Source organism: Serinus canaria, chromosome 24 (assembly GCF_022539315.1).
Source record: "Serinus canaria isolate serCan28SL12 chromosome 24, serCan2020, whole genome shotgun sequence".
Lineage (NCBI taxonomy): Eukaryota > Metazoa > Chordata > Aves > Passeriformes > Fringillidae > Serinus > Serinus canaria.
The window spans coordinates 2,874,172-2,887,495 of record NC_066337.1 but is presented as its reverse complement, the minus strand read 5'-3'; the positions used below and the strand labels follow the sequence as shown (position 1 = coordinate 2,887,495).

Below are 13,324 nucleotides of genomic sequence, written 5' to 3'. Positions count from 1 at the left end.
ATTCCACCAGATTCTGTCCCCTGCTGGGCCAGACCCCTCTCCCATGGGAGCTGATGGGGAAGCTGCTGGCATTCAACAGGCTGAATATTTCCCCTGATCCCTGTCGGGATCTTGCTGGTGGTCATATGAGTCCACACTCTTCTCAAGCAACCCATGGCAATGCCAGTTGCCTCCATCACCACAACCACACAAAAACCAGTGTCCATTCCAAAGTCCTGCTTCTACATGGCCACTTCACCCTATTTATTCCTCCTGTTTGTATGATACAAGCAGAGCTGGACCACTGCTGACCCTTTGTCTGGCTGCTCTGTCTGGCACACGTTGATTAAAGGAGTATCAAAAGTGGTGGCAGATTTACAGGTTAACAATGATTTAGTGGAGAGCACCGGAGCCAAATTAATGCTGGCTATAATGTAGTTTACCTCATTAAACAATGCACACCAAGATCCTGTCTGTTGTAAAACAATTGGTCTCTGAAGCCTAGTGTTCATCTTCCAGGGTTGCTGGGAGATAATAAATGGGTAATATTCCGGCGATAATGGTAATGGAGTCACGGCTCAGAGCTAATATTATGGCAAAGCAGTAATTATTTCAACAGTAAACAAGGGGATGGTTGAGCTGCCGGCAGGATTGGAGCCAGTTGAAATGCTCCAGTTAATACAGTGGAGCCCAGGCCTGCAACTGCCTCTAGGAAGGAGCACAAGGTGCTTGGCCATCAAGTGTGTCAGCTGAACCTCTGTTGAATCACCCAGACACCAAAAGACAGGAGGGACACAAAAGGCAGTAAAGTGAGGTGGGACAGTATGTACAACATGTTGGCCATCCCATCCTACCCCATTCTATCCCATCCCATCCCATCCCATCCCATCCCATCCTGTGCTGAGCTGAGCTGAGCTGAGCTGGCAGCTCAGGCTGGGCTCTGAGCTCCATCACACAGCAGAAGCACTCGCTTCCCTTCTTTGAGACACCACTCAAAGCAAATCTACGAAGCAGAAAAGAGGCAGAGCAGAGACACAAGACCCGGGATGAACACAGAAGGAGCCTTACACAAACCATCTGCTCCCTCTGAGAGGTATTTCCCTGCTAAAAGGGCCAGCAGAGGACACGGCTCTCTGGTCTTCCATTAATGAGGTGACATGAGGACAGGCTAACAGGAACAATCCCACAGCACGTGCAGCTGATCGGGGAGGAACAAGGCAGCACAAAAGCAGGCAGAGATTTTCCCACCCAAGCAGATCCCACTTCTCCCTGTGTGTCCCAGCTGAGCTCCAGATCTGATGTCCAACCTATCCTGTGCCTCCTCTCCAGGGAGGATGAAGATGGCAGGCAACGTGCTTAATGGACAAACCTTTGAGATGGGAGGATGTCTCCCTTTCCCAGGGACAAGCACCTCTTCAAGCTGGATAATTTTTGCAGATGTTTGTCCTCTTGTTTAAAGCCTTGCCAAGAGCCAGGGAGAATCAATATACCCAAATACACCAGACTTCTCCCAGAGTCCCTCTGCTGGTTTGCTGCTGATGTATAGACAGATGATCTCATGAGACCTCTGCCACATCAGGCCACCGTGTTTCATCTATCTTAAGTGCGTATACGAGCTGTGATTACTGCTGCCTCTGAGTGCCTCACGTCTGGAATGTGTTTATCCTCCTGCAGTTCTGTGAGACAAGGGACTGCGATTGTTCCTCTTCCAGGGAGGCCACGGAGGTTAAACGGGCTGATCATGGGGGATATCCTGGATGTGGCCACATCAGGATCCTGCAGGCATCTCCCCAGTCTCTGCCTTGTAGCACTGAGGCATCACCTGCCCCACAAATGACAGCTCAGCCTCAGCTCAGGACTTCAGCTCTGCACAGGATCCAGCTTTCAGCACCCAGCTTAATCCTGAGATTAATGAGGGATTCCCACCACTTAGACCTCTCGATCAGACCTCTTACAAGTAAATACACCATCAGCCAAACCATAATGTTTTCCATACCCTGGCAGCCACTGTCTTAAGCCTCACACCAGAATCCATCATACTACAGCAATAATCAAAAAGCAATTAGATAAAACCATGGCAGAAAAGTCCATCAAGGGTCATTAAGGATGACGACTTGGATGCAGCCTCTGGCTCGGGATGTCTGTGTGTGGCAGAGCTGGATGAGCCAGTGGAGGGATCTGCATGCACACACCCAGTTTTACACTCTTTCCTTGTGCCTCTGGCCCTGCCATGGCACGATAACCCCACTTGTCTGCCCACACAGCCCTCCTCATCATTACTGCTAAACTGTGCCTGCTTCTCCTGGGACAGAGGCTGCTGAGGCTTCTTTCCTCCTGGAAGATCCCTCACTTCAATTCCTTGGCACATTTCCCAAGCTTAATGGGAGGCATGACTAGTTTTGTGTCTGCAGCACAGATAAATATCCCCTGGATAACTCAACATGGTGCCACTCTCTCTGCCAGTGCCTTGGCGTCACCCTGAGCCCGGTGGCCCGGCGTGCTGTGCTTTATCCCAGCCAAGAAATCTCAGCCTGCATCCACTGAGAGATGAAAACTGGCCTGACAATATGACAATCGCCATGACAACATCAGTTACCCCCCAAAAATAAATAAAAAGCCCAGTAACTATGGAAACACCTGAGTGACCAAAACCAGGCTATTAACTAGAAGACCTCGCTGCAGTTTACAGACAGCGTCGGCACTGCGAGGCTGGGGACTGTAATCCAGCCAAAGACTCAGAAACACAGACCTGCTCTGCACCTAAGGGTGCAAAATGGATGTTTATGGGCACACATGGTGCTGCCTTCCAGACCTCTTAGTCCAGGTCTGTGCTACTTCTACCTCCTCTGGGCACAGGCTGCTGCCTTTATGCCAGGTGTTACATCCAGGCCACTGTTCTGTACATGATTCTCTCCCTCTTTGCCTCTTTTGCTCCCCCCCTTCACCCTCAAGATGCCTCTCTTAATTGCCATCCCAAGGACCTGGGCCCCACAGGGGTGCCAAGAAGGGATGGAGCTGCCCCATCCCATGCCAGATCTTGGCACCTCACAGCAGTTTCAGAGAGCTGAATTTTGAAGCCCCAGTACCTGGCAGCTCTGCTGGTACTTGTGATGCCAGCTGGAGCATCAAGCCCAGGACAGAGCCTCTAAGCTGTTAAGCCTCCTCTGCTGAGGCAGAAGAAGCTGTGACTCCAGCAGCTTCACTTCTTTTTCCACCTCAATCTGTTCAGGTGCATTAACAGGAGTTGCTGTGAGTTAATACAGCATTACTGGGAGGAGAAATAAAATAAGACAGAGAGAAGTAAGGCAGAGGGACAGCAGACAGGCTGTATCACACCTTATTTGGACTGGTCACAGGCTCACAAAACACTTCTCCAGAGCCAGCAGCCTGCTTGTGTTCATGCAGGAGGATGAGGATGGGGACAGGTAGGACCAAGGTCTGAGAACTGATGGAGGCACCAACAGGGCCAGCATGCTGCATTTCACAAAATCAGAAGCAGAAAACTCTCTTGCTCGGGTCCACTGAGCTCTTGAGTTATACCATGAACCTCGTCTCCTCATCCCAGCATGAACTCCTCCAGCCCCCAAACTAAAGAGAGCTTCCAAAATGGGCTTCACAACTCCTAGAACACGGCAACAGCTGCAGACAAATTCAGCAGAGTTTACCAGCCCAAGCCACTGAATGCAAATTCATTGGAGTAGAGACAGAACAGCCAAGCAGTCAGAGGAGCCTGGAGTGGCTGGCAAAGGGTCTCAAGTGAGATCAGTCACCAGGGAGTTGGGCTGCTCTCAGTGTAAATCCTCTGAAAGGCCTTCCCCTGCACTCCCTGGTGAGCAAACACTCTTATTTGCTCCATTTGCCACCAAGAGGTGCACTGTGTGCTCGCAGGTGCCAGGGAAATCATTAAACCTGTGAAGTGCCCTTGCACAGAGCAGTACTCACCAGTGTCAGCTCAGGGACCAATCCTTCAGCTCCTGGTGTGGCCGTGCCTGGCACACACAGCACTGGCACAGCATGTCCCGAGCAGCACTGCTGAGAGCCACTTCCCCACCCGCTGTGTGAACCCTTAAATTATGCACCAGCGTTCTCTCAAACAATTCTCCCTTGTCCCTCCACCACTTCAAGAGAGATGGAGGAAGATGGTGAGAAGGAACAGGAGGCAGCTCACTCAAAACTTCCCATGGGATGAGTAGAAGAACAACAACCAAGAGGGGCCAGCAGCAAGCTTTGGGTTTTGCTTGCCCCTGGCACTCCGAATTAGAATGTATCCTACATCCCAGATCTGCTCTAGCACCTCTATGCATTTTCTCTGGCTTTCATTTCAGTCCTCACACTTCTGATCTTCATCTTTGCTGTGTGTGGTGAATGCAAAATGGAGAAGTAGAAGTTCCCCTTGGTGGCTTGGCAGACGTAGAAACAGAGGAGCTGCCCACGGAGATGGGCAGCCATGGAAGTTGTCCTGGGCCACCTCTGGGCTCATCACCCTCCATCAGCAGGAGACCAGGCTCTGGTAAATCTCTGTGATCATTTGTTCCCTTTGAGTTTTGAAAGCAGAATGCCTAATCATGGCCAAAATCAGGAAAGAGCTGCTGCTGCAAATTACACAGCACCACAGGTAATTTCTGATTAGCTCACTCTTCCTCTCCTGGTGCATCCTCAGTTTCCATAGCAGCTAAGTCCTAAGTAAAATGGAAACATCTGGTTCAAGCGCATGTAAAGATTCCCTGGGGAAAAAAACCTGCTGGATGGCAGCAAACACAGAAAATAGCCCTTGTGAAAGACAGAAGCATCAGGAGCTGGGAGCCTGGTTAGGACAGGATGGATGGCATGTGGGAGAAGGCAGCAAGGGGCACATGAGTGGGAGACAAGGGTTCTGGGGAGCAGGAGGGGATGTAGGAAGGAGAGTGGGGCTGTGGGAAAACAAGATGTTTGTGAAAAACAGGTACTGAGGAGGCTGAGCAAAACAAAAATATGTTGTCAGGGTAGACAAGGGGAAGAGTAGGAAGAAGAGGCTTCAAGGTGGGAACACATGGAGGCTGCCTCAACCATAAACGCTGCCTGATGGTGACACAGAGTGAGAGCAACTTTGATTCCATAGAGAGACACTCAGGGATGGAAAGGAGCACATGGATCCATGCAAAGACACTGACCAAAGCCACCAGCTCAGAAGCAAGACCACCTACAGTGGATAAGCCAAGATGTGTTCTGGGGGAATGGCTTGTGGAGGCTCCTGTCAAGGGAAGGGCCTGAGATGCCGCCAACTCAGCTTGCTCTGCTTGGGCTTTGCAGAGTGATGGATCTGGCCCAGCCATTTGCTCCAGCATAGACAAATAGCAAAAAATCAATGGAGTTGCAGCAAGACACCGCAGCCCTCGTCAGGAGCTGAGCAGGGAGAGCAGCCACGGCGCCACCCGCCACTACCGCTCCTGCACCGGCTCCTTCGGCGGCTGGACAGCCTGGCTGGGCATCCCCGAGGAGAGCTTGAGGCAGTTGTCTGGAACAACAGCCCACATTGGTAAAACCTCAGGGAAAACAGGACTCTGAGGCGGAACTGAAGCGCTTAGACAGGATCAGAGGATCAGAGGCAGGCATTGCCGCTTGGCCGCACGGCTCATCCCACCCGGAGCCTCTGGATCTCACCCCCAGCTCACCCACGAGAACCTCGCAATCGCCTGGGAATAACAGGGCAGCAAAATGCAAAACAAGTGCCAAAAAGCAGCTGGGAAAGGGGGTTGAAATTATACGGTCCTGCACGCCTGGGAATTTGCTTCCCAGCAGTCACACCCACACAGTTCTGCTGAGGGTTTGCTTACCAATTAACAAGGCCACCAATTAATGCTTCATGTGTTTTCCTGCTCATTTGCACTATTTACAATCCTCCTTTGAAACAACCTGTAAGAATTGCCTGAAAAATGTTCAAAACATGGCCAGACAAGCACATTCAATGTGCAGTGCGAGTGCCCCATGCAGGAACTCCATGATCCTTGTGTGTCCCTTCCAACAGACAATATTCCCTGATTCTATAAATCTCTAAGCACGACAACCCCAACCTGGCACCTACAGCCAGTCCTCCACAGGACCAAAATCATCAGCTCCTCTTCCAGACCACCAGGATGGAGATTCCTCCACCAAAGTCACCAAGTCCTGTGTTGAGTCACATCTTTTTGGTGCATTTCACCTCTGCCTGGCAACAGAACGAGCCACAGACCCCTCCCCAGCCACTCACAAAGAGTGCTGTGCCCTTCCCAAAATATTTCTGGTAACTTTGTTCTTACCTTTGGGTGAGATGTGTCTCCAGGTGATTGTTGGGTCTGGCCTGCCCGTGGCTATGCAGGTGAGGCTGACGTTGCCGCCCTCATTGATGGAGATGTCAGAAGAGATCTCGGTGATTTTTGGAGACACTGCAATGACGCAAAGAGGAGAAGGAAAATGAAACTGGTTCTGCTTCAACTCAAATCTTAGATGTGGGTGAAGGAGGCTGAATTTCCATCCTCCCTCAGCTTTGACAATTTTTGCAATAGCCCATCAGTCTCATCTGACTTGGCAGGAACAAACAGGGAAAAGAGGGGGCAGAGAAGACACAGCTGAAGTGGGAAGAAACTGTAGCCAGAGGGGATTCAGTCATTTTAGGGAGGCTTGAGAAACTCCTCCGTGGTGTGAGACAGTACTTCTTCCTACCCCACTTCCAGCATTCCTTGTGTTCTCCTAGCCATGACAAACCCATCCCAGCAGAGCTGCATCTTCCTGAGGAACCACAAGTCACCCCCTTCAAATTTCTGCAACTTTTCCTGCAGCTTTGCAGGCTCTCTGCCAGGCCCTTGCAAGCACAGAAGCACCAAGAGGAGCTGGGCATGAAGAGAGAATCTGCTGAGGAGCCTCTGAGGTCAACCACCCTGCAGAGGGAGGAAAATTCTGCAGGGATGAAAACCATCCCCCTGCATTGGCACTGCCCCCCAGAGCACACAGGGGTGAGTCAGATCCAGGGGGTCCAGGCCCCAGGAGGGGACACAGGTACAGGATGGGGGTGATGAGGAGGGGGCTGGGAAGGGATGAGGAGCAAGCAGGGAGCACTCAGCCCCTGCTGCTGCATGAGCAGAGGACACAATGGGGCTGCTGGGGAGGGCTGGGAGATCTTGGTGGGGATGTAGGAGGGAAAAGCATCAGCTGCTGTTATCAGCCTGCACCTGCAGAATATAATAAAGACTGTCACCTTCTCAGGTTTATTTCCAGACTTTCTCCAGAGCCTAGCAGGCACTGGCACCCTCCTGCAGCACTTTGCAGGAGAGCCACAAATCACCTGCACCTTCCACCCTTGCTGGGAGAGCCAGATTCATCACCCCACTTGGGGCTGCAGCCCAAAACCCCAAATCCTGGCTTGGACCCCACTCCTGGGGCTCCCTTCCCTGCCTGTCCCCACCTCCTCCCACACCTTCCCGGGCTGCGCCAAGCCGGAATGACTGCAATGGCCTTGCACGCAATGCCTCTGCTGTGCAGGTAAGTAATTTATTGATCCGTAAAGCACTCCAAGACGCTCTGGAAGGGATTATGTCATGCCAGTGCCGTGCAATAAAATAAAAAATGATGGATTTTTTGTGAACATGATGGTGATTTAGGGTTTGTAGTTGGAAGTGTAGTTAAAGTACATTTTAAGTGGAAATCAAGGTGGGTAATGAATTATTCTCTGTTTTGAAGGGCTTCTGGGAGTTCATTTTTTTGCTGCTCTGGGCACGATGGTTAATCTGCTAATCATGCACTGGAGAACAGCTCTGGATCAGCTGCTCCCAGACAGAGGGGGCTCTGGGGCAGGACAGTGGAGGGCACAAGACAACACCTAAAAAATATTAATATGCTTCAATGTCACTAAGAGGACAGCACATTCCTCATGGGACCACTCAGAGATGGGAATGCTTTGCCATGGCCAGGTCCATTGAGGAGATGCAATTAATTACAACGTCATTATGTTTGCCCCGCTGTGTTCCTGGTGAGGCTGGGACTGCCAGCCAGGAAACCCATGTGTGCTCTAAAAACACAGAGTCTGTGCTCTCCACAACTAAAGCAGACCGGGGGTATTGCCATGGTCATTTTGGAGAGGTGGGAAGAGCCAAGAGGAGGCGCAGTGATCGCCCACCTTTGCCTGGGAAGAAGCAAGAACTTCCAGCTCGAAGTCCCAAAAAAAGAAAGCAGTATCCATCATCTTTAATGTGCTGTTTGCTGCATCACAGAGGAACCTTTCTGATGTTTTTAACTGCTGAATCCACATCGACCCAATTCAGCTTGTTTTGCAGAGGCTTTTAAAAAGCCAAGTCAGACTTTACACTGCTACTCTGGGACTGCACAGACCTACTTGCATCCACCCAGGCGAGAGACAAAAATCAACTGACCAGGTTATAAAACATAATTAAAACAATTTAAACTTGGGTTTGATTGATAGGACAAAGGGGAATGCCTTTAACCTGAGGAGGGTTGATTTAGAGCAGGTATAAGTATTTTGCAATGAGTGTAGTGAGACCCTGGCCAAGGCTGCCCAGAGAAGCTGTGGCTGCCCCATCCCTGGAACTGTTCAAGGCCAGACTGGATGTGGCTTGGAGCACCCTGGGATAGTGGGAAGTGTCCCTGCCCATGGCAGGGGATGGAACAAGAGGGTCTTTAAGGTCCCTTTAAACTCTAACCTTTCCATAATTCTATAAAAAGCAGCTTGAACAGCTCATGCAACAGGGCAAAAGTTCACCATACTCTGGCAAGCTCAGGACGTTTTGAGGGAGATGAAATTTACTGTGGCCCATCTGGATTGAGAGGAGGCAAGAACATCTGGGAAGCAAACCAGAGAAACGTCACTGAAGCTGTTAACTAAGTCTGGAATTGTCTATGCAGTGGTAGGATTTAACACGGTGGTTATTGTATGCTAATTAAATATTTGAATATTTTACTACACAAACTATTCCAAATGCCTTTCTAGAGACATAACAGGTGTTTTGTAAGGCTTTTACCAGACTAGGGAGGGAAATCTTAATAAATAAATGATCCAAGTATATATTTAATATTATTTAACAGTCACTGGCACTTCCATTCCCTCTGCATTAAAGCACTTTCACCAGCACTCGGCTTTTCTGCAGCAGTGGGGCAGAGGAGACATTTCCTCTGCTGAAAGCAGGACGCAGATGGAGCTGTGCCCCTTTGGGAATGAATAAATAAATAAAGCTAAGTAAATGCAGGCTTCCCAGGCGGGAACCCTCTCCTTGCGGGCAGTCCTTTTGTGTTCAGCATCTCTCCCTCGGAAGTGATTAAACATGGCAGTGTTGGCCAAGCTGCTCCGGTGACACTGCACAGATTTCCCCACAGGCAGGCTGGAGCTTTATTGATCCAGCTCTTTCTTTTTTCCCCCTCCATCTTTGCCACGGTTCTGGAGAAGGTCTCTGGGTGCTCTCAGCCCCTTGCAGGTGCCCAGGGCATGCCCCCAGCTCGCCCCAATGTGCTGCACACAAGGAGTCCCCAGGACAGAAAGCAGCTTGCTTTAATATTTAACCAAAGCATATGGTGAGCTGCACGTTGGAGGGTGCTCAGGCAGGTGATAGATGTCTTTCTGGATCCAAGCATATGTGCCTGCCGACACACATCTATTCCCTGGCGCACAGACACCCTCCTGCCACCGGCACAGACGACATCCCTGCTCTGCTTTCACCTCCAAACACCCGCTCCTGCCAGCACAGGTGTGCAGCTCACAGATCCCATGCCTGCATCCCACAGAAGTGCTGCACACAGATCTTCACATCCTGGGAATGTGGTGGGGCTCCCTGGGCATTTCTGCCACCTCCTCTGCTGCACCTCCCATGGCACCCACTGCAGCACTGAGGCCTTCCCTGATTACTCCTCCAGCTGCCTTTTATAATATAATCCCAAACTAATCCCAAACTGTAAAAACATCACCAACTTTGCCTCCTTGCTTGGGCCCTGCCACCTCCATTTCCATCATCACCAGCTCCCCACCCACCTTCCTGGCATGTACTGACTGTGCTGCTTGCCTGGGCTGTCCTCTCCCTGCCCCCCTGCCCCCACCTCTGTCTCCTGACACCCCAGCACCCCAAACTTCAGCCACGCATCAGGCTGAGTGGAGGGTCCATCTGGAACAACCTCTCCACCTCAGACTGGCAAGGGAACTTCAATGAGCCTCACCAAGTTGCCTATTCCTTCTTCAAGGAGCAATTGCAAATTTTTGCCTTAAGCACCCCCTTTCTACCCAGTTTTGGGAGCCAAGAAAGTAATGCAGAAATACAGCTGTGATCTTTCCAGACCAGCAACCCCCTTCTGGTGTGGAAGTGAGGCAGAGCAGGTGCTTGCCCCAGCCAAGGGGTCTCAGGCCCTGGCACAGCCTGGGAGAGAGGGGCTGTCCTGGTAAGCCCAGCCCTGCTTCCCTTTCATAAAACATGCAAACCTCCATCTTCCAGCACGAGCAACATCTGCTCTAGATCAAAGGAAACAACAAAGAACAACTATAAAAGTGTCTGGAAGAAAGAAAAAGAGGGAGAGTCTGACTTGCATTCTGCAAGTGATCTGTGATGTGCACTGGCAGCTTCCTGAGCATCAGCCTGATGCTGCTCCTGCTCCTCATAGCACTTTCTTACTGCTGTCACACTCAGACTTCCCTGTGTTTTACAGAGTTTGCTGCCATGGGTCCTGCCACTGGGATTCGCTGAGGGGGAGCCCTGGGTGTCCTATCCCTGCTCACAGCAACGCTGAGTCAAACCGAGCCCACCCTCAGGCAACAGAGGGTCTGCCAAAGGCAGGGACCCAACGCCGAGCTCCAGGACTTCTCCAGGGTGTAACCAGAGCATTTGCAGCTGCCAGCTCGGGAGAAGGTGCAGTGCTGGCTGCCACAATGCCAGGCACCTCCGTGGTGCCTCCTCCCTCTTTTGTGTTCCAAAGCTTTCTGCCTTTAGGGAGCAAATTGAGAGCCCTGTGCCTTCAATTACAGGTGTATTATAATGGGCTTTTAAATCAGTTTGTGCTGCTCTAACACAATTATAGTTAAGAGAAAAGCAGAGAGGGCTTTGTCTTTCTGTCATATCATACTTCCATCATTTCATCCTTCCTTCATATCATCCTTCCATTGTATTAGGAGCTGTTTTGAGCCTGTCCAAACGTGTGAGGAAGGGCAGACACAGCCTCACAGCCTGCTCAGTCGCAAAGGTTTGTACAAAAACCCCTTGTGGGTGCCTATCCTGCTTCCCAGGGCTGCCTGGACCCCAGGTTGGCACCACCACCCCCTTCCTGGGTTCAGCACAGCTTCACCAAGGGACTGATCCCCCTCTTCACAAACCTGGCAGCAGCCAAAGCCATGAAGAAAGAAGGCTGGAAACAAAGAGGACATACATAACAACCTTAATAAGCAATTAATAAATAACTAATGACAATTGCTCGTTCTAAAGCGAGGCGTAATGAGATGTGTCATACGGCACCGAAATGTGTCTAAATGATTTCCCAAACAGGTAACGGCTCCTGTTGCAGGGAAGCTTGGAGGACACGAGATTTTTTACGCCCGTCTCTGCAGCAGGTTATACAGCACAGCATCATAATAACTCAGAGGAGGAGGGGGAAACAAGACGTTCCCAATCATTCATTAGTAAAGTATTTGTGAACGCGGGTATAATTCACCGCATAAACAGCAGGGTTTCTGCAGACAAACTTTATAGCTAAGTGCCAAAAGGGAGCCCAATCTGATTCCACTTACGACAGCATAAATCAGCACTACTACTGCAGTCAACAAGGGATACACCACAATAAATGTGGCACAATAGGAGAGCTGGGGCTCAAGCACAAGGATTTTTCCCTGATTTCTGGATGGGCCCATGGGCCTGGATCAAGAGCAGCTCCCTAAGGAGTCAGGGTGCTGCCTCACTAGATTCACTCCCCTGTTTTCAAGACTTTGAAGGAATCTGCATCATTTTTCCTAGTCAAAAAAATGAAGAAAACACCTAACACCAAGCCCCACACCTGTGAGGAATCAAACCAGAGTTTCTTTGTATGGATATTAATGAGCAGCTTTAGAGGAGGCAGAATCCCTCACTCAGGTTTGGGAGAGTTCTGTGTTCATGTTACAATGCCTGAGGGAAGATGTGGCACAGCTCTGGACTTTGTTGCCTCCTTTAAAATGAGTCTAATGATGCTGAGTGAAAAGAAAACAAGAAGAAAGATATAAAAGCAAAGTTTTTTCATTATTATCCATGAAGAAATGCAGCCAAACAAGGAGTGTTTGGCAGTTCAGCTCCGTGTCTAGACAGATCTCATTTTCAACTCCACACACGCTGCACGGATCTAGTTTCCAGTTTTTGCACCCCAAGCCACCTGGGATTCCCCCTGTAAGCCAAGCAACGCCTCATGAAAGGCAGAAAATTGAAGGATCTCGAATCCTTAAGACACCTGCATCATTTTTCCAGCATTATTGACACCTCTGCTCAAGGCACGACAGCCTCTCTCACAACTGCCTCCACGGTGACCATCAAAGTGACAGTGACTCTGTCACACCCTGCTCAGGGGATGCAGGGTCCCCAGCTCCTCTCATTCCACTGGGTACCAGTGAAATCCCCATCAGACCCTTGGGAAAATCCCTGTGTGGGGATGAGCCAGAGCGTGCTGACAGCACCCCAGAAAGTTTGAACACGACTTGTGGTTAATACAAAGCTTGTCAAACCCATCACCTCTAAATGCTGAATGTCTTTATTAGATTCCTTTATCTCCCCCCAAGATCGGAGGGACACGACGAGATGATTCTCGGCGGAGATGTCATCATCCAGAAACTAATTAAAGGCTGCGCGGGAAGTCGGGCCACGCACACTCTGGAGAACAAAACGCATTAGCAACCCGAGCCGGGGAAAATATTACAAGTGAACTTCAGATCAGAAAGGGCGAGCGGGGGATTTCACAGCAGCTCTCCTCTCCCCATCTTTCCTCACACTCATCCCTACACTCCCTTGTCCTCTAGAGGTGACCCCAGCTCGGGGCTGATTAAGACCAGCCTAGGACCTGGGGGATGCAGGCCAACAGGGGATCCTTTCCTCCACCCTGGGAGAAAAGCAAGATTTGTGGAATTTCCTTTATTTTTAATCATAGAAAAGCATCCTTGCTGCGGGTCAATAAATGCAGAGAAGGATGGATGGATGCCGGCTCTGCCAGAGTGCTCCTGGCAAAACCCTTGGTCTCGTTTGGTCTCATCTCTCCATCAATGTAATGACAAGAATTTCTCATCCTTGCAGGCTCGTGAAAAAGACAACAACATAGGAAATGAAAAGATACCCAGAACCTATGGCCACAGGAACTGGACAGGGGGGCATTTCTCCATGGGGACAGATGC

At 50.3% G+C, this 13,324-nt stretch overlaps 1 protein-coding gene across 5 annotated transcripts in view; it reads right to left on the bottom strand.

Annotated features, from left to right (window-relative positions):
• The window catches only part of LOC103823630 (protein CEPU-1), a 357,359-nt gene that overhangs the window by 20,437 nt on the left and 323,598 nt on the right, over nt 1-13,324 (bottom strand). For all 5 annotated transcript variants that reach the window (XM_050983513.1, XM_018923760.3, XM_018923761.3 and 2 more), the window contains one exon: nt 6,255-6,380. In XM_050983513.1, the coding sequence (XP_050839470.1) occupies nt 6,255-6,380 (126 nt within the window). The remainder of the gene's footprint in view (nt 1-6,254; nt 6,381-13,324) is intronic.